The 19,746-nt window shown below is 39.4% G+C and overlaps 1 protein-coding gene across 1 annotated transcript in view; it reads right to left on the bottom strand.

Moving 5' to 3' along the window:
- LOC142100830 (dystrophin-related protein 2-like) overlaps positions 1 to 19,746 on the bottom strand; it is a 120,836-nt gene that overhangs the window by 30,481 nt on the left and 70,609 nt on the right. The window contains exons 2-3 of the mRNA XM_075184678.1: positions 6,585 to 6,713; positions 3,300 to 3,391 (exon numbers count right to left, since the gene is read on the bottom strand). Of these exons, the coding sequence (XP_075040779.1) occupies positions 3,300 to 3,391; positions 6,585 to 6,680 (188 nt within the window). The 5' untranslated portion in view covers positions 6,681 to 6,713. The remainder of the gene's footprint in view (positions 1 to 3,299; positions 3,392 to 6,584; positions 6,714 to 19,746) is intronic.

The raw sequence follows: 19,746 nt of genomic DNA, 5'->3' as shown, positions 1-19,746 counted from the left end.
TTGTGTCCTATGTCCATGTACTGATGCCTATGGAGGTGGCCATTTTCATGGAGACCAAGATTTAATCAAAGACTGACAGGTAAGACAACATGACTTCAGTAATGGAGACAGAAATATAAAAGACACTTCAGTCTCTGGAGATTCATTAGCTGCTTTTCTTTAACGCATAGTTGCCTACTCTCCTGGAATGTACGGGAGACTCCCGCATTTCTGGGAGACCTCCTGGGCTCCCGGGAGAGCAGGGCAAACTCCCGGTTCTCCACCCACACTATAGCTAAGTGGAGGGGGGCTTAATGACGCAAATATCGCGTCACCTTAAAATAATGCAATTCGTCAAACCCCACCCCCGCACACCCACCTCCCCGGGATCTCCCTGAAGCCAACAAGGAAAAGTTGACAAGTATGAGTTACAGTATACATGAAGAACACCCTGATTTATATATTTATTGTTTTAAAGTAAATGCATATGTTCTGATGGGACATTATTTTGCACACCCTTACATGTGCACATCCTGCACTCTGTTCAGTCTGTCTACATGCGGCAAGTAAAGTTAAGGCAAAGCATACTTATACCCAGATTCAAATGGAAACGCATATTGGGATCCACTTGTATTTTGAGTACGGTTGGCACTAAGCTCAAGCTCTGTGCTATTTTTTTAACATTGCGTTACTGATTTGTGTGGAGCTCACTGCCTCGTACCATCACAGGCAAGAGGGTAAAAATGACAGAAAAGATCTCACAGGTCCCCAAACAATTATTGAGTAAAAGTTAAAATAATGTGTCACCTATGGATCTTTCATGTTTTTTGTAACTGTAGTGTGTGAGCCCATTGTGTTCGTGCATATGTGAATTAATCCATTACTGGTGTGCTGGTGACAACTATGTTATGCTGAAACTCAGTATTAGACGGGTTAATTGAGTGGGCATGGCCGTGCATAGTACAGTTGAAACCTGTCTGTATGCTAGAGCTGCATGGTTGAAATGTACTGACAGCAAACCTGACGAAAGAGGGAGGAGGGGCTGAATAAACATGCAGATTATTATGAGGAGGTGGGCCCGGGAAAGTCATTTAGCCCCGGGCCCTTTGATCCCTCTCCACAGCCCTGGTTGTCCCTGTTTTATCTGCTCTTATATCTCTTGTCTGTTGTCTGTACCATTGTTTCCCCTCTCTCCTATCTGATCCCCTACTTATCTGCACCTCATCCCCTCTGGCTAACTTTATTGCCTTTGATCTGCCTTCCATATTTGCTCTCTTGATTGATTTATGTCACCTCCCTCCATCTCTATGTTACATTATGTCTGTCTACCCCAGTGGCGGATCCAGGGGGGGGGGTGATCGCCCCCCCTAGCAGACACTTGATGCCGACGGCTGCACAGTATGTGCAGGTCCGTCCAGCCGTGACAGGCAGGGACAGTGTGCTGCCCAGCTGCTCTGATTGTGTTTTAAACACAATCAGAGCAGCCGGGCAGCACACTGTCCCTGCCTGTCATGGCTGGACGGACCTGCACATACTGTGCAGCCGTCGGCAGCCTAAACTGTTAGAAAGGGGCGGGGCCTAAATCCCCTCCCCCCTCAAATCGCCCCGGGTACAGTAGTTTTCTAGATCCGCCCCTGGTCTACCCCTCCATCCCTATATGCGAGACGTGTGCTATACATATTCCTATAGCCCTAGAAATGAGCATGCACAATGGATTATCAAAAGCCTTCATATTACAAATATAGTGTTATATAGTTTTTGCAAAGTCACCCATCAAGCCATGGACTAATCTGCAGTGTCACACTGCAAAGAGAACATCATTGCATAGTGGGTAGGACTTTACAGGAATAGTAAGATGAAAATGTTAATAAAAAGTAAACAAATACAAATAAGCAAACTAATCAAAATATGAAATAATTGTGGTCTTTTCGCTACTAACAGGGTGATTAAATTAAGCTGCATGGACTAGTCAATTGCTATTTATGTAACTCATATATAGTTATGTACTGTTTAAACAACTATTATAACACAACAATACAACAACTGTACAATACTAAATTCTGATTAAAGCAAAGATATGTTATATATAAAAGATATTTGTTCTAAATGTACTGTTCACCAAAGCAAAGCAAGTCATTAATCATCTTTTGTGATCATTTTACCAATGGGGACACTGTTCCATTGAAGTTTATGGATATTTAATTTTACCTGGGGTGACTAAGCACCTCTTCTCATGTTAACACATGCAAACAAATCACACCTATATGCTTCAATGAACATTTGCAAAAGAATACAAATGAAATAAACCCTTTGTATAACTAAAGAATATTTTACCTCTAGAAGAAAAATATTTGAAATACTTGATGTGCCCCATACAAAATGATTCATGTTAGCAGGTAAACAAAAGATATCTGCTTCCTGGAACTTTAATTTGGTAACGTTAACTGCTTGCCTACTGCACTGTAAAAAGGAAAGGACTTAGTAAGAGTTTATGGTCACATGCTTGTTATAGCACAAAGCTCAATGTGGAAGCATTGCTGTAGACTTCCTCCAAGACAGGCTGGCCATATTAGGGCATGTGAGCCTCAATCGTTGTTGTTCCCTCCCCTTACTACCAATATAGCATCATTAATAGTGATCTAATGCAAGCTTGCATGTTATCTAAAGATCACATTTACAAGGGGAGACATGGATAAAATCCTATGCGCACCTATTTGGTAAAAAAAACCACTAGTAAAAAAATAAATAAAAGAATATAGACTGTGTTTACATTTTCTGTGTAACAGGTGCATTTTTCCCTCCATTTTGTCACACACTCATGAAATAATGTGTAGAATGTCTATTACCCCAATCCTCAAAATTGTTTCCAACCCCCACTCTTTGGTATTACTGTACTCAGGAAATGTAGCCGGGTAAAATTGTGGGATAAACGTCTGAGACTGCACCAATTTTTGTTTGCGCTTACCTAGATATTGTTTAAAATATTATTTGTTCCAATTTGTTACCAGAAGGTCACCCTATCTGTCTTGGCAAAAATAATATAAAAGTCGATGGGTAGATTAACAAATAAAAAGGTAATTTCCAAATTCCTATTAAAACTGACACATAAAAGGATAGTTGATCTTGAAGGGGCGAAAAACGTCCCATCATCAAGGAATTAAATAAATAAATAAACAAATAAATAATTAAGAGATTAGGGTGACAGAAAGAGTACATAGAGGATGAATTTCACTAGCTCTTAGCAGCTAGCTGATTCCATGGTTTGACCCTAATAAATGGTGAATTAGGAACAATAGAGACTGATTGATATATTTTTATACCTCAAGCTGTGAGATTTCTTCTTTATTTCATTCCAGCACAAGTTCATGTCGATCAAAAGCTGAGATTCTTCTGCCTCCTCAGAATTTAGAACCTGCAAGAGAAAAAGGAGAGCAGAGTAAAGTCTGAAGGAGCAGTCTGCCACAGGTGAGACTAGTACAGTGAAAGACATTGAATACAGTATTTCTGAGTGGTTACTGCAGGATGTACTGTTGCTGTAAAATAAAACTCACCTGTGCATTCTTCTTTAGTATAGGCCGAGGATAAAGAAAATAGAGAAGGTAAATATGGGAAGCAGTAGGAAGGGATGAAACTAGAAAAGAACTGAGATAGAGAAAGTAAGCTGTGTTATTAAGTAGGGTGTGTGAAAAGGTGACAAGTGATGAAGAAAACAGTGGACCATATTCAGGTATGGAATTGCATGTAAGAAAGTACAGGAAGATACTTAATGAAGAGTGACAGAATAAAAACTGAAGAGAGCCCAGATACGATGTGTCCCTTCCTCCACCCATAGGAATGTTACTCAGAGGACTGTAACTCTTGTGCCCTTTCCTGAAGAAACCAGGCTTTGTCTCGGAAACATTCCAGTCACCCCCCCAATGTTACCTCCCCTCTAAACAGTGAACATTTATAGGGAAGGACAGACTGCATTCCTCATAATGTCTGTATTAGTGTGGAAAAAAATCCTCTCCACCCCCTCCCATTGACAGCCTTAATTTTACCAGGATTCTGAACCATATCTATACATTACCAGTACTTTCAAATCATAAACAGTGTTCTATAGAATTATTAATAGAAAAAAGAGCATAGTCGATATTTCTTCTACAGCTCTTACTTTTCATAAATGGACATGAAAAACTGTTTGACTATCAGAAGAAATATACAGGATGACTAATGAGCAATGCAATGAGCCTGATCTGCCTCTAGGGAATCAATAAACAAACAATATATTTTAGTGTTATTGCATAACTTTATTTACATGCAATGCATGGCATCGCTTATTTTGAAAATGCATTGTAATATGGAATATACAACTAAACCAGTAGGGTAAAAACCTAATCATTAGTCATCCTGCAGATGTAGATATAAACTTCATGCCCCTCCTGTTTTTGTCTACAATATTGGCATAATGACAGCAAAGTCTTTTTGCTGCAGTAATATGTATACATATACAGTGCTTTACAGCAAAATATAAAGACAAGAAGTAAATAAAGTTAAGTTGGCCACACATAAGTCAATTTTGTCTCTTGGTTCTCAATGTTCAGTTGGGTCATGCTTGTAAATGGCCAAACTCATAGGTCAATCCTGCCACCTGGCCTGGGACTTAAGTGACTGGATCAATGTCCAGTTTAGCCACCTATTTGGCTGAACAGCAGGACCTTTTCCATTGGGTCCTGTTAGCATGGTCATTTAATCATTGCTGACATTGCAGTATCTGTGGCTGGCTTAAAACTGCTGTCAGATTGGGTCATACATGTTAGTGGCCATATCTGAAAGATCTGAAGCTTTATTGCTCAAGTTCAATGGCTACAGGGGCATCATCACCTTTATACATTTACCATCTGATCCCAATCAGATGTTGATAAGGATTTGCTGTCCTTTTGGGCCCATACATGCTGCACTTTGCAGCCAATTTTGTCTTAAGCTACAGGTAGTTGGGTATTACTACGATATTATACTGCATGCAATATTTTGCAACTGAAATTTAAGTGCATTTTTATCCTGCATCATTTCACATTAAAATTGGCTTGATAGATTGGAGGCTTATCTTGTGTTTTCTGACAGTGTCTTTTGGATATAAGTTTTCGGTCTGTTCTTTTCCATCACTAGCTAGATCCAGGGTTAGAAAAACTGCAGTTGATTGAGTGCTGTTAGCAACTCCTCAAACTGTGGCAATGAGTATGTGTCCCTCAGTGAGCACACAATCAACTTCTGACAGTCCACATAGTAGAATATTACTCTATCCTATTTCTGCACCAGCACAAGGAAAGCAGCCCATGGCTGTGACTCCCTGCAATCACTTGCTTCTATGGAATTTTGCAGAGTATATCTATGACCCCCTGGTACAACTTAAAGGGAATGTGGTGATATTGTTCCAGCACAGGAAGGGCATCTTATCTCATGTCTTGAGGGCATTAGCTGATGTTTCTTTAAGAAAGCCTTAAGCTCACTTGATTGTTGGAGAATCTCTTGGCATCAAGGTGCATTTTATTTAAAATCACCTGCATGTTTCACTCTTCAGTTCCTGTGAGGGAGGGTGGATCCCCACTCACTAGAACTAGTTGCTGTCCCTCATTCTCAGTAAGTTGTAATAAAGTTCTTGTGAAAACGTACCACTTAGAAATGGGAGTATATTTCAGCTGTGAACTCTACAGCACCTATCTACTATGGTGGGTCTTGTACATTAGTCAGACGTATTAGTTCATATCCAAACTGAATTATTGTTTGTAAGTGGGACACTAACAGCCCTTTAGGTGTTGCCTTTGTCGCCTGTGTACTCACAGACTCTACAAGCATTTTAGTGCATTTCAAGCTGCAGTATGTCCTAACACACATGGGGATGATCAGCTCTTGATTTGGGGGGAAAGTTAGTGCCCCCCTTAAATCATCCCACCTCAACTGCCTTTCAGATGCTTTTATAGTCTACATTACTGTATTAGTCCCTGGCATACCCATTGATCCAAGGATCTGGTGGGCAGATGCATCCAGTAGGTGTCCCCCAGTTTCTCAAATAACTTTTTATGCAGCATACAGAAAATGCTCATCTCAGTGATCACTAGGGTGAGTCTGGAAATAGCTTAATTGTCAATTGCAATTTGTGTGGGGGCCAAATTGCTCATCCAGACTAAACGAATTACCAGAATGGGGATGTTATTGGCGGACGTTACCGTACTCCAGGTTTCCAAGGCCTGCTCAGCATTGCTAAAATAATGGCAAAAAAAGATGTACACGGAAGTGATGACTAGCTGGGATCCAATGTCAACAAGGCAGCTTATTTCCTGACCTTCCAAAATTCCCTTCACTATGTGTCACTCCCCAACAACATTTCCCACAATTATTACAATTATCAGTTGAATGCTCTCGTAACTTTGTATTTATGTTGATGCTAATAAACTACCCAGAAGTTATGTTTTCAGTTTCCATTTATATGTCTTGAAGATACACAGACTATATAGTTTAAATGTATTATTAATAGTGAGCTGAACCTTGTGCTGTAGTCCCATTGTCATTGTCACCTTGCTCACTTTATCACCATGTAGTTTGTCAGAAATAGTTTGTCAGTTTACCTGTGATGGTTGACTGGAGGAGCTGCTAGTGTTGCTAAGCTGCCATTGGTCAACCAAGAAAGAGCAATCACCTTCTCTCATTACCACGGGTTGCATCTGTGTAGAGGCTCATATGGACATCTGGGCATTCTAGATTGAGCAGAATTATTTAATTAGACATTATATTGAAAATGACTGATGATAAATTAATATTTAGTAGATAAATTAAAAGTTAGTGGTTCATTTCTTTTAGAGTTTTTGATAGGGGTAGTGATATCATTTGGATGTGAACCCAACAATTAAGAGTGGCTTGTGTGCTTATCAAAGACTTTCTTCCACTCAGTAATTGATCCCATCTACACTAAAACATTACACATACACTTTGTATAATTATCCTTTCTCACACACCATACAGAAAGAAGGTTTATTTAGTTGTAACATAAGTCCATTATCCATACAAACACTACAGAATATAATGGCACTATATGAATAAATGTTAATAAATCCATATGATGTTTGTTTCTAAAATAATTAAATATTATTTGGTGAATTGTCACCATAAAACAACATTTCTCTCATGAAAACATTTGCTGTTTTTAAAAATAACACTTATTTAACTATTGTATATCAGATTAATTTGGAATTTGTTTCTGAGAGGACATGGGTGGACTATACGTGATTTATATTATATCTTTATTTGTGTATGGTGCATTCTCTTTAAAAAAATGAAATATGTGTAAAACATACTAACAGAAAATAAAAAAAATATTATAAATGCTAAAAAATATCCACAAATTTGAACCATGTGAATGCAGCAAACATATGGAAACATTTTTACCTGTCTGTCAGTCGCCGTTTCCGCACTGACATTAAGTGCAGGAGACGGCCGCCTGTCTTCTTCCGATTGCTGCGTCCCATTGTCTAGCAATGGGACGCTTCCTTGTTCTTGCTTGGGGCATGCAGCGAATGCTTCTCTGCCTCACCTGTCGGCGGTCAGCATACCTGACCGCCAATTACCTCGCCCACCTATCAGGGCTCACCATTATATATATAAGCAGCACCACTAGGGTGCCAGAGTATTGGTTCACACCTGCTCCAGCACCTGTTTGATATCCTGAATCTGCTCCTGTTGTGACCCGTCTATATCCTTGACTTTCCTTTGGATTACATTTTGATACCTTGCTGCTAGTTCTGGCTTCTGACTCTTGGCTCGCTTTGACTATTCTTCGGATCTCCTCTTTGTACCTCGCTACTCGGCTGGTTCTGACTCAGATTGATTGACTATGCCTGTCAACTCCTGTCACTACACTGGTGGCTGTGTCGGAGAACGTGACCTGCGCACCCTCTTGCAGTCGAAGCCCAAACTCCCTTGCTGGAATCCCTGGTGAACACCGGGGTTGTGTTAGACTCCGCGACTCCCTGCTCAGCAGCGCAAATACCGGCTAGTGACTAACTCCGTAGCTTATGACACCTTCACAATAGCAATCAATGCACTTAGCAATAGGTGCAAATGAAAAAGATATATAACCATATACTACAGAATAACACACTTTACATTTTGGAAGCTAAAAAACAGATTTCTATTGATAGCAAGTCACAAAACTAAAAGATAAACTAGGAAAAATAAATCTAGAAGATAATGTGAAATTTGATCTTTCAAATATGTTTTGTGTCTGTATTTACAAGGAGGAAAACATTTCAGGAAATAGGTTGTGATGCAAAAGCTTTTGCCTACCATTATATGACACTTGTTTAACACAGGTGCCTAAACAAGATTAAGACAAATAAAGCATTTGTCCTAGATGGCATCCACCAATGTGTGCTAAAGGAACCAAGTTCAGTTATTGATAGATCCCAATTTCTTATATTTATGGGCTCCCTCAAAACCAGGTCACTGGTGGAAAGTGGATGTGGTACTAAGCTTTAACAAAAATTATACAAAATCAGCAAAAGGAAATTACAGACCTATGAGCCTAAAAATGCAAAAGTAAAGTTGTTTCTAGAGCACTCCTGTCCAAAATGAATTTTAAAATATTTTTTTTAGTTGTTTCTATTTAAATATTGCTATGTATATAGTTTATTGCATCATCATATATTGCTACACAGGTCCAATGGAGGTGAAAATATTAAAAACAAGAAAAAGAAATGAAGACAAGGGAATTAAAATACAAAACAAATCTTTGGTGGAACCGAATATAGTGGGGTGCGAATTAGTAATCAAGTTTCTACTATCACAAATTTATTAATAAATGCTGAAATTGCAAGATCTTTGTCTTATTTATTTAATAAATTTTACATACAATATGTGTCCTTTAGTTTTATTGTTCCATCGCACACACTCTTTGACAAATATGGATTTATTACACCTGGCTGATGCTGTAGAATTATGCTACAATGGTATCTCATAGCCCAAAGGGGGAAATAGTTTACACATCTATAGATATAAACTCAGGCATGTAGTCTACTTAAGATACATATTATCTATGCAGGGAATTGGGCTCAAAATTTATATTTCAAGGATTCTTTATGATACTGGTGGTTTAGGTAGGGATATCTGAGTTATAATTATTCTGATTTTAATGGTATCCAGTATCAAACTTAATCAGCGTCGGACTGGCCCACCGGGATACCGGAAAAATCACCGGTAGGCCCTGCTGCCCTACGGCCTCACCCCCTTCTGAAAGTGGCGGAGCCCATTAAACTCACCTGGGGGTCGATGTCCTCGGCGTCCCCGCTGTCCTCCTGGACGTCCCCGCTGCACTCCCTGGCGTCTCTGCTGCTGCTGCAGATGACTGGCTGTCAGTGACAGCCAGTCATCTTTCCCATGTGACCGCAGCTGCGATCATGTGACCTGCCCCCTCCCTCTGTCAGCTGACTGTGATGATCCCTCCGCCGCTGAAGGACTAAGGAGCAGAGAGGCTGCAGCAATGAGGATATGGGTAAGTAGATTTATTTATTTTTATTTAATATTATTGCTTATATCTTAATATTCACCAAATTCCAGGACTTAATATATACAATCCCACAGCGCTAAGAGGATAAAAACAAAAACAAACTAGTATGTACCATAAGGTACAATTGCAATTTAACTCTCGTACAAACACCTGGAGACTAATATGTAAGTTGCAGTTAATACAATTACTTATACCACGCTAATCATTTCAGTATAGGATGAAAAGTACATGCATTTGAAAGTGTGGAAGGAATGACACTCCAATTCAACTGTCAATGATAGATGGAATGTGCATTTTTTTCCTCAACTTTGGGATTTTGGGAGAATCTCCCTACATGCAGCTTGTAGCAGGTTGAGTCCTGATTGGATTTTGAGCGCTTATCCTTTCTTTTTCTAAATTCCAGGACATGGCACACAATTATCTTATACACATCTGTGCTCTAGCTGCAGGGAGAGCAGAGGCTGACTGCAGAGTGTATATATATATATATATATATATATATATATATATATATACACGGTATATATATATATATGTTACTATTCTAGAATAAAAATACCTATTTTGAGACGAAACATCGGCCATTTTTGTGTGCAAAATCCGCCTCTTTTGGGTCTGCGATGTGGTATTGTCCCGCTGAAATCGGAACAGTAGGAGGTATGCATTATTTACACAGGGCACCATTTCACATACTGTATACAATACTGCCCTGGTTTGCTTTAAACCAATTAGCCGGTTGGATCCTGGAGAAAGCAGCATATTCTTATAAAGGGCTAATACTTTGAAAGAGAAAATTCCTTTTATTTGGGGTTTTATATTTGTGCTGAGCTGATATTATTGATAAAATTGACAGGTAGAGCTATTGATCATTTGATATTTTAATAAAACAATTTGCCTTTAATTTTCGTTGTCCTTTAGCATTGTGTATGACCATGCTTTAGGTTTACAGTGATACACATTTGACACATACAGATATTTTGATTATACAATGAGTCAGATGTGTGCATGTGCTTGCATGCAGGTTGCTCTATTAAAGTGGCTGTTCCTTTTCTCACTGTATTTATATAGGGCCTTAAATGATGAAAATATACAAGCCCTAATTCAATATAATGTAGATTGCATTAAAATCAATGTACAAATGTGTGTGTGTGTGTGTGTGTGTGTGTGTGTGTGTGTGTGTGTGTGTATGGAGAACACTATTCCATGGCATATGTGAATTGGTGGGCACTATTGTGGGCATAATATGAATTGGGGACACTATTACGTGGCATATGTGAATTTCAGGTACTACTGTATGGCATAATATTGTTTTGGGGGCACTACTATGTGGCATAGGGGGGCTGCCTATCTATACTAAACTATAGTGGGGGGGCTGCCTATGGTAAACTATAGAGAGGGGGGCTGTACAGAGAACACTATAGGGAGGGGGGTGATGGGACCTTTAATTTAATGCTGGGGTGGTTTGGGTCTATAATTGAATGTGGGGCTGAGTGTCGGGAAGAGGGCTATCTATTAAATGTGAATATTAATTATTTAATGCTAGGAATGGTTGTGGGAAATGGATGTATTAAATGTAAATGCTATTAATTTATTGCTGGGGCTGTTTGGAGGGAGGATAAAAGGTTTATTTATCAAATGTGAGTACTATTACTTTAATGTTGGGGCTGGAGAGAGGCCTATTTATTAAATGTGGGTGCTGTTGATTTAATAGTGGGGATGGTTGGAGTTTTCTAAATGTACCCATTATTTTTTCCAAATAGGACCCTCAACATTCCAGGATCCAGACAAGCCGCAACTAAAGAAACCAGCAGCCACAGGTGGTAAATGTGACAAGAACAGGTAGGACAGTCTGTCAATTGTTCTGAGTCTAGTACAGGCTTGGCTAACCTGTGGCACTCCAGGTGTTGTGAAATCACAACAGATGTTGACAATCCCAATTTTTGGTGACTGTTCAGCCCAATATAAGGGGCAGGTCAAATTGTGTACTCTTTATATACTACACTATGGTGATAGCTGTCCTTTGTGAGCTGACCACTCCCCCTCTAGTGTCTGGTCTCGCCTCTATGATGGCTGGCCACACCCCCTCTGGTGGGCCCCTAGATTTGCAGTCCCCCGGTGGGCCCTTCATGCCCCAGTCCGACACTGAACTTAATCCCAATCCCATCTGTCTGGATATGCATAAAAATATGCTATTCAGGGAGCTCATTTAATGAACTTGTGAAGTGTGGAAATATTTCACATCACTCAATCTGATACTCTAAAAAACAGTTAATTTATCATTCTGATAATAAGTATTTACCTCTTGTCCAATAGTGTATACATAGCAAGTGTTTTTTTGTATGCCTTATTGATATCTCACACTCAAAAAGAGTCTATTTTCTTATTAGAGTATTGTTAAGTTTTGAGAATGACACAAATATTCACAAATTTTCACAAAGCTTGCTGCTTCAGTGTTTTTAGACATTTTTGGTAGATCTTTCTATGGTATACTGAAGTAAAATTATAAGCATTTCAGAAGTGTCAAAAGCTTTTATTGACAATTACATTACGTTTATGCAAAGAGTCAATATTTGTAGTGTTGGCCCTTCTGTTTGAAGACATCTGCAATTCGCCCTGGCATGCTGTCAATCAAATTCTGGGCCACATACTGACTGATGACCACCATTTCTTGTCTAATCAATGCTTGGAGTTTGTCAGAATGTGTAGGTTTTTGTTTGTCCACCCCCTCTTGAGGATTAAATACAAGTTCTCAATGGGATTAAGGCCTGGGTAGTTTCCTGGCCATGGACCCAAAAATTTAGATTTATTTTTTTTTTATCGCCGAGCCACTTAGTTATCACTTTTGCCTTATGTCAAGGTGCTCCATCATGCTGGAAAATTCATTGTTTGTCACCAAACTGTTCTTTGATGGTAGAGAGAAGTTGCTCTTGGAGGACGTTTTGGTACCATTCTTTATTCATGGCTATGTTCTTAGGCAAAATTGTGAGTGAGCCCACTCCCTTGGGTGAGAAGCAACCCACACATGAATGGACTCAGGATGCTTTACTGTTGGCACGACACAGGACTGATGGTAGCGTTAACCTTTCCTTCTCCAGAGAAGCATTTTTCCAGATGCCCCAAACAATCTGAAAGGGTATTCATTTGAGAAAATGACTTTACCCCAGTCCACAGCAGTTCAATCCCTGTACCTTTTGCAAAATATCAGTCTGTCCCTGATGTTTTTCCTGGAGACAAGTGGCTTCTTTACTGGCCTTCTTGACACCAGGCTATCCTCCAAAAGTGCGTGCAGATGTACTCATACCTGCATGCTGCCACTCCTGAGCAAGCTCTGCACTGGTGGTGCCCCGATCTCGCAGATGAATCAACTTTAGGAGATGGACATTCTTCTGCGCCTTGAAACCTTCTTCACAACTATTGAACCTCTCTCCTTGAAGTTCTTGATTATCCGATAAATGGTTGATTTAGGTTCAAACTTACTAGCAGCGATATCCTTGCCTGTGAAGTCCTTTTTGTGCAAAGCAATGATGACTGCATGTGTTTCCTTGCAGGTAACCATGGTTAACAGAGAAAGAACAATGATTTCAAGCACCACCCTTCTTTTAAAGCTTCCAGTCTGTTATTCTAACTCAATCAGCATGACAGACTTGTCCTCGTCAACATTCTCATCTGTGTTAACGAGAGAATCACTGACCTGATGTCAAGTGGTCCTTTTGTGGCAGGGCTGAAATGCTGTTTTTGAGATAAAGTTCATTGTCATGGCAAAGAGGGACTTTGAAATTAATTGCAATTCATCTGATCACTCTTCATGACATTCTGGAGTATATGTAAATTGCCATCATAAAAACTGAGGCAGCAGTCTTTGTGAAAAACAATATTTGTGTCATTCTCAAAACTTTTAGCAATGACTGTAATTTGTTTATGTCACAATCCTCTCAGTGTACAGCGTTGGGAAGTATGTCAGAGATTTAAAATAAAAGCTAATAATAATACTGCAGTGTTGTTAGGAACCCCTCCAACCGATACAGCACAACCCGGAGTCTGCTCCGCCAGTCAGGTGTTCACTGGAGCCCCTAGTGGTGGGGACAGACATGGCTGCAGACTGACAGAGGGTCGTGAGGTGTGTACCGGCTGGGGAGAACCCAGGTAAGCGAAGTGAAGTCCAGGCAAGGGTCAAGGGCCGGCAGCGGACAGCAATTCCAATAAACAGGCTGAGGTCAAGGATCACAAGCAAACAGGAAGGTCGGTAAACAAGCCAGAGGTCGGGGTCACAAGAAACACAGGCAGGGTCTAAATCCAGGCAAGGGGTCATACACGGGCAATCCAACAACATATCCAAAGGACAGGAGCAGGAAGCAGAGCAGGTCAGCAGACTGGAAACAGAAGCTAAATTTAGAAAGAAGCACTAGAAAACACCTAATGTGTCTTTGGGGCACTCTGAGGACAATAGAGTAAATTAATATAAAACTTACTGAAATTTTATTAGTTTGTCTTAAAATAATGAAAATGTATAACTATCAAGGAAGAGTGAAATATTAAAAACAGGTGTGTGATATGATTGACCGAAAAAAATATTATAAAACTGTTAAGATCGATAGAACAACCCAAGGCAACGGCCGGGCAGGAAGTGGAAATGACGTCCCGGTCGTCAAGGTGACGGCCGGCACGCCAGGGGGAGCCAGAAGCGAGCCGCGGCGGCTGTGGGTACCGCCGCGGCTTGTGACAAGTGTTAAGTGTATTTCTCAATAATATTATTAATGACCTTGTAAATGCCTGTAGATGTCTATATAACTACTTAGGTTTATAGGCAAAGCAGGGAGGTAACCTGAAAGATTTAGACAAAATGTCAAACTGAAATAGCGGATTCAATTTAATATAAATAATTAGGGGTTATGCACCAAAGCCATGGTAATAACTATGTTACTTACAAATTAAAGGGAATACAATTAGGAGCATTTAGATTGAAAATAATTTAGGAACACTAGTGGTGGAAAGCTAACAGAATAAACAGAAATAAAAAATTGACTGGATGACATTAATAACACAAACAGTAAAAAGAGGACATTATGGTGAGAATGGCAACCAAATAAATTCCATGCATCATTTTTGTTGTCAGGAGTGAACCTTTGAACTCCTGTGGCTAAACTGACATTTGTTTTACCTTCCTCTGGAATAACACAATACAATTTATAAAAGACTGAACTTAATGGACATGTGGCTTTTTTCAATTTATTTAACACTTCTCTTGAAAATATTCGGACAAGACTCTCTCTCCTGGGATCTGTGTATGCTATTGTGTGGGACAGATCTGTGTAGGAGGATTTATTATGGACTTGGAATGTGTTACAATAGAGGTTGGATGTGAAGAAACTGTGTGACACTTGTATTCTTTTTTGCTCCTCCTATCTTGTTATCATAAAGCTCCGAGGGTGGTTTGGATTTCTGCAGCCTTGTGCTTTTATATGGTCACATAACTCATTGATGACTTCAAATGTTTCTAGTTAACAGTGGGAAGTGCATTATCTCAAATATATTGTTATATCTAGATTCTTCTGTCTGCATACCCTCAATTGTTTTATGTCACTTATCATAGCAAGAGAATATAGCAAAGAAATATGCCCGAGTTCACCCTCTAATGTTTTTATTAGGGGCCAGCTGCATGGAAATTAGACATGTTCACTGACCCCCATGTTTTGGTTTTGGAGCTGTATTAAGTTCGTGTTTTGGTTTTGGCAAAACCGCCCTCGTGTGTTTTGGTTTTGGTTTTGGATCTGTATTTTTGTTATTTTTTTTTTAAATTGCTAAAAAATGCTAAAATTACAAGAGAGTCCCCTATAGACGAACGCTATTAAATAGTGACAGTTTGCATTCGAGCTTGCACTTACCTGAAGGGGTTAACAGGGATGTAGACCCGACCAATGATGTAAAGGGGAGGGTCTTGTGGCTTTGTATAGTATGCTGCATTTCCTGGTCTGAGTCACTCGGCTGGCAAAATCCCGCCCACCCACGCCATTTTAGGTATAAGTTTTAAGGAATGGTTTGTTTAAGTTGGTCATTAAGGGCTTATAGGTAGTTTGTGGGGGAGGAAGGCACTGCGATCAGCGGCTGATATATACGGCTCTATCGTGATTGGCCGCAGGTATCTGTCCCCTTACAAGGAAATCAGTAACTCTTGTCCCTTCCGTGGGGAGGGGCCTCGCCCGGCTCAGTGAGGCAGGGGGAGTGAGTAGTGAGGTGAGGTGAGTGCCAGGTAGTGAGGTGAGTAGTGAGGTGAGTGACGCCAGGTTAGGGCCGGCCAAGCAGTGGGGTTATGAGAGAAGTGGGTGGACTTAAGGCTATATTGCCATGTCCACGCTTGGTTGGGTATCGCTGGAGCTGATCCGCAGTGCTCTTTCTCCGCCACCAGGTTTAATTAGGTTATAATAAAATATGACAATTTGCCACTTTACTCAAGTCTATGTGTCTTTATTTTATATCTAAGTTATCTTATTCAAGGTATGGTGAAGGTGATGAAGGGCATACACAGTGAACTATCTATCATATTAGTTTGCACTTTTTTTGTTCCTACATTATTATTAACCTCATTAACAATAATTTCCAGTCATTTCCAGTCAATTTTAACCACCTCACAGGTCACAATATTATTTTCATACACTTGCGGGCAAAGACTGCAGTGAGCTGACTGGATGCTAAGAGACAGAGCAACTACATACACACAACATGCATAATCAATAGAATGATACATACATATAGCGCTGCCTTCACGCACACTTGGTGTATATTAGTGGATGGACATGTATGAGAATGTCCTCCAGACGAGTCTCTACCATCTAAAGTAACACATATAAAAAACAATAACTGCTGTTGTCTGGTACGAGTCCTATGTTGTTTTTAACAATTTTATTCATTAAAAAAGATAATGCGCTAGATTGTTTTTTATTCATTATCTTTTCATGAGCACGAGACATCGAGACAGAAGTATCAATCGGGTCTATCCTCCAATCGTACTATGGGCGAATATACATCCATGTTCTTGTAAGCGCAGACCCAAAAGAGTTTTCCACAATGAGTGAAAACACGGGTGCACAGTAATTTACATGTACACGGGAATTAACTGGAAAACCTTTGTGTTTTGGCATTCATACCATCTTGTTGATGTACTGCACTATTATTGTTTTTTATATGTGTTACTTTAGATGGTAGAGACTCGTCTGGAGAACATTCTCATACATGTCCATCCACTAATATACACCAAGTGTGCGTGAAGGCAGCGCTATATGTATGTATCATTCTATTGATTATGCATGTTGATGATTGAAGTTCTGGTGGATCTTCATTGATACGTATTTGGCTGCAACCAAGTGATGCGCTCTATTAACAGTTATATTGTTTTACATACACACAACAGTTCATAGCACATGTAGGAAACAATGCCACACAGCAGTGGCACAAAAGAAAAGTGGTTCAAGATGGAATTGTCCTTGGGCTCTCCCACCCAGCCTTATGTAAGATATTGAAAAGGACATTTACAGTTTAACAAAGCAAGCACTCTAGCGACAAGGAGTGACACTTTTGTGGCTGAAGTGCTTGGTTTGTTTGGGGCCCCCCCAAAAACAAGCTACCAATAGCTTAGCTGCCTTAAGCCCAACAGTGCTGTCAATGAACTCTACATTATTAAACCATGTCTCATCCCTGAAGAACTGCCAAACTTATGTAGACACAGGAATGGATATTACAACTGGAGTGGCATTAGATCTTCTTCAGACAGACTGTGACACGGAACATGTGGGCAGCATGCAATCCGTCATGTTGGGATACGCTGTATTGAACAGAGATTTAAACCAATATATAGATACAGTTGAGGAGACCGTACTTAAGTTAAAACGTGACCCAACGGATGAGATCACGGATTTAAGAGAGCTTGTACACGAGAGAAACACTGCGCTTCAGAAGAATATTACAGAAGAGGCCCTGAGGCAGGACGATAAATATGTCCAATTTAAAGAACCCCTAAGAGACCTGAGAAAAAAATGGGTGTGTCCTGCAGACAAAACTTTGAAAGATGAAGATGAGGAGATCGCCGTCACCCAGAGCACTGCAAATTTCACTTGTCCTATAACACAGTTGGAGATTGTGAACCCAGTGGAAAACAAAGTATGTGGTCACACATACAAGAGAGAGGCAATTGAAAGGATGATTGAAATCGAACTTCAGAAGGGTAAATCTGCCAGGTGTCCAAAAATTGGCTGTGATCAATCTAACATGAGTACATCGGATCTTGTTGGAGACAATGCACTAAAAAGAGACATTCACAGTAAAAAGCAAAGTCATCAGTGAGCTTAAAATCGGCCCCAATCCCCAAAAAAATAAAATATAGCTAGGTTCCTTTGAAGTAATGTGTAGATTACAAACACAAAAAGTGGAAACTTTGAGTAATACATATTTAGACATCCATGCTTACATTAATTCTGCAAGCAACATTGTTCTTTTTTAATAACACTATTAGGTGCTTCTAGCTGTAAATTAGGTGCTTCTAGCGGTAAAGCAATAGCAGGTGTCTGTTGCATTTATGCGTACAGCATATGTCTGTCAGTTTAATTATAAACCTTTGTTAAGTGTAGTGTTGTAAAAAAAACAACGTTTTATTTATATGTGTATTGCTTATGTCTGCCTCCATAATTACAACCCTTTGTCCCTTTATTGTACACTCAATACACATTCATAAAAATGCAAAATATGTCTATTACATTTGCCTGCCTGCATAATTATATACCTTTTTTCATGTAACACGTTTTTGTGTTTCCTATACATGTGTATTCTATACGACTGGTTGCATATTAGTACACCTGTGTAAATGGTAATGCATATTACACATGTGTTCTGTAACCCTTTACATGTACATTCAACATGTTTTATAATCAAACCTTTACTTACTTGTTAATGCATATATTTGAAAAATACACAAAATAAACCACACATTGTAAATCCAATAGATTTATTGTTGAATACTGTAGAAAAATGTTACTGTTGAAAAATATAAAGTTTAAATATAATTATATTACCACTATAAGATTGGACTCTTTAATGGTTAAACTAGCTAGTGCTTTGTGGCATAACCTTCTGAAACAATTGAAACATCTACATGACGGACTAGCAACATTCTTTTCTCCCTCCGAACTTTAGTCCGATATGACGATGGTTTCTACGAGAAAAGAAAAAAATACGGTTAGCATTTAACTTCTAAATCTCTAATAAAGTTAGCACTAGTTCTTTTCCAACACCATGTAAAGTCCATTTGCTCACCTTGTACACTGCTCGCAATATGTTTATGTTGTGGTCCCTCTTGTTGCATCACTGCAAAGGTGCCCTTTAGCTCCATAGGTTCTGTAAAACAGGTGCCATTTTGGTTATTATAACGGTATACATTTCTCCCCAAAACATTTTACATTATCATCTTTTCACCGATCTCAGGCTCATTGCCTTTGCTCTTTTCACGCCCTTTAGTTGTATTTTTTCTTCTTCTCCATCGCACCCCCACCGCCTGTACTTCTTGCAACCCCACCGACACCTGCTTCTCATCCGCCACAGGTTCCTCTGTAATTTTATACAATCAGACATGGGTGTTCGCTTCAGTTGTGGACCAATCAGCGATGGTATCAGTACAGAATGCAGCATTGTGGATGAAGGCCATTCATGTATAATAACCTTGTGTTTGCCGAATATATCAATATATTTAACCCCTAGTAGTCTGAGAAATATGAACGAATACTACGAGCGTTTTACACCTTACGGTTGCCATACAAGGTAAGTTGTTCATGGAAGGATAATGAATGTTTTGTTGTACCATTGTGCTTATCATAACAACTGCATATATATCTATCTTGTGATTGTTAAGCTACCTTATGTGTATAATCTAAATACTTATGTTATACTTAATAGTATTCTATATGATACAAAAATTTGCTAAAATATTAGTAAAAATATTTGGAAAAAATATTAAAATATATTCTAAAGTTTCTTTGATATTATCAGTGGATAAAAGATTAAAATGACTCTTTGATTGCCAAAAAACCTGCACTAGACACTTTTGGTCTACTTAGAGCAACGCTAGCAAGTAAAATGAAAAGTGCAAGTAGACTGATAAAAATGCAAACGGAGCATTTGGTGTGTGACCTTATGTGTAGGGCTGCCACGGAGGATTTGTACCCTGATACAATTATAACGCCAGCAAA

Source organism: Mixophyes fleayi, chromosome 9, assembly GCF_038048845.1.
Source record: "Mixophyes fleayi isolate aMixFle1 chromosome 9, aMixFle1.hap1, whole genome shotgun sequence".
NCBI lineage: Eukaryota > Metazoa > Chordata > Amphibia > Anura > Limnodynastidae > Mixophyes > Mixophyes fleayi.
Note: the sequence above shows the minus strand (reverse complement) of the source record. Positions and strands in the feature narration are given on the sequence as shown.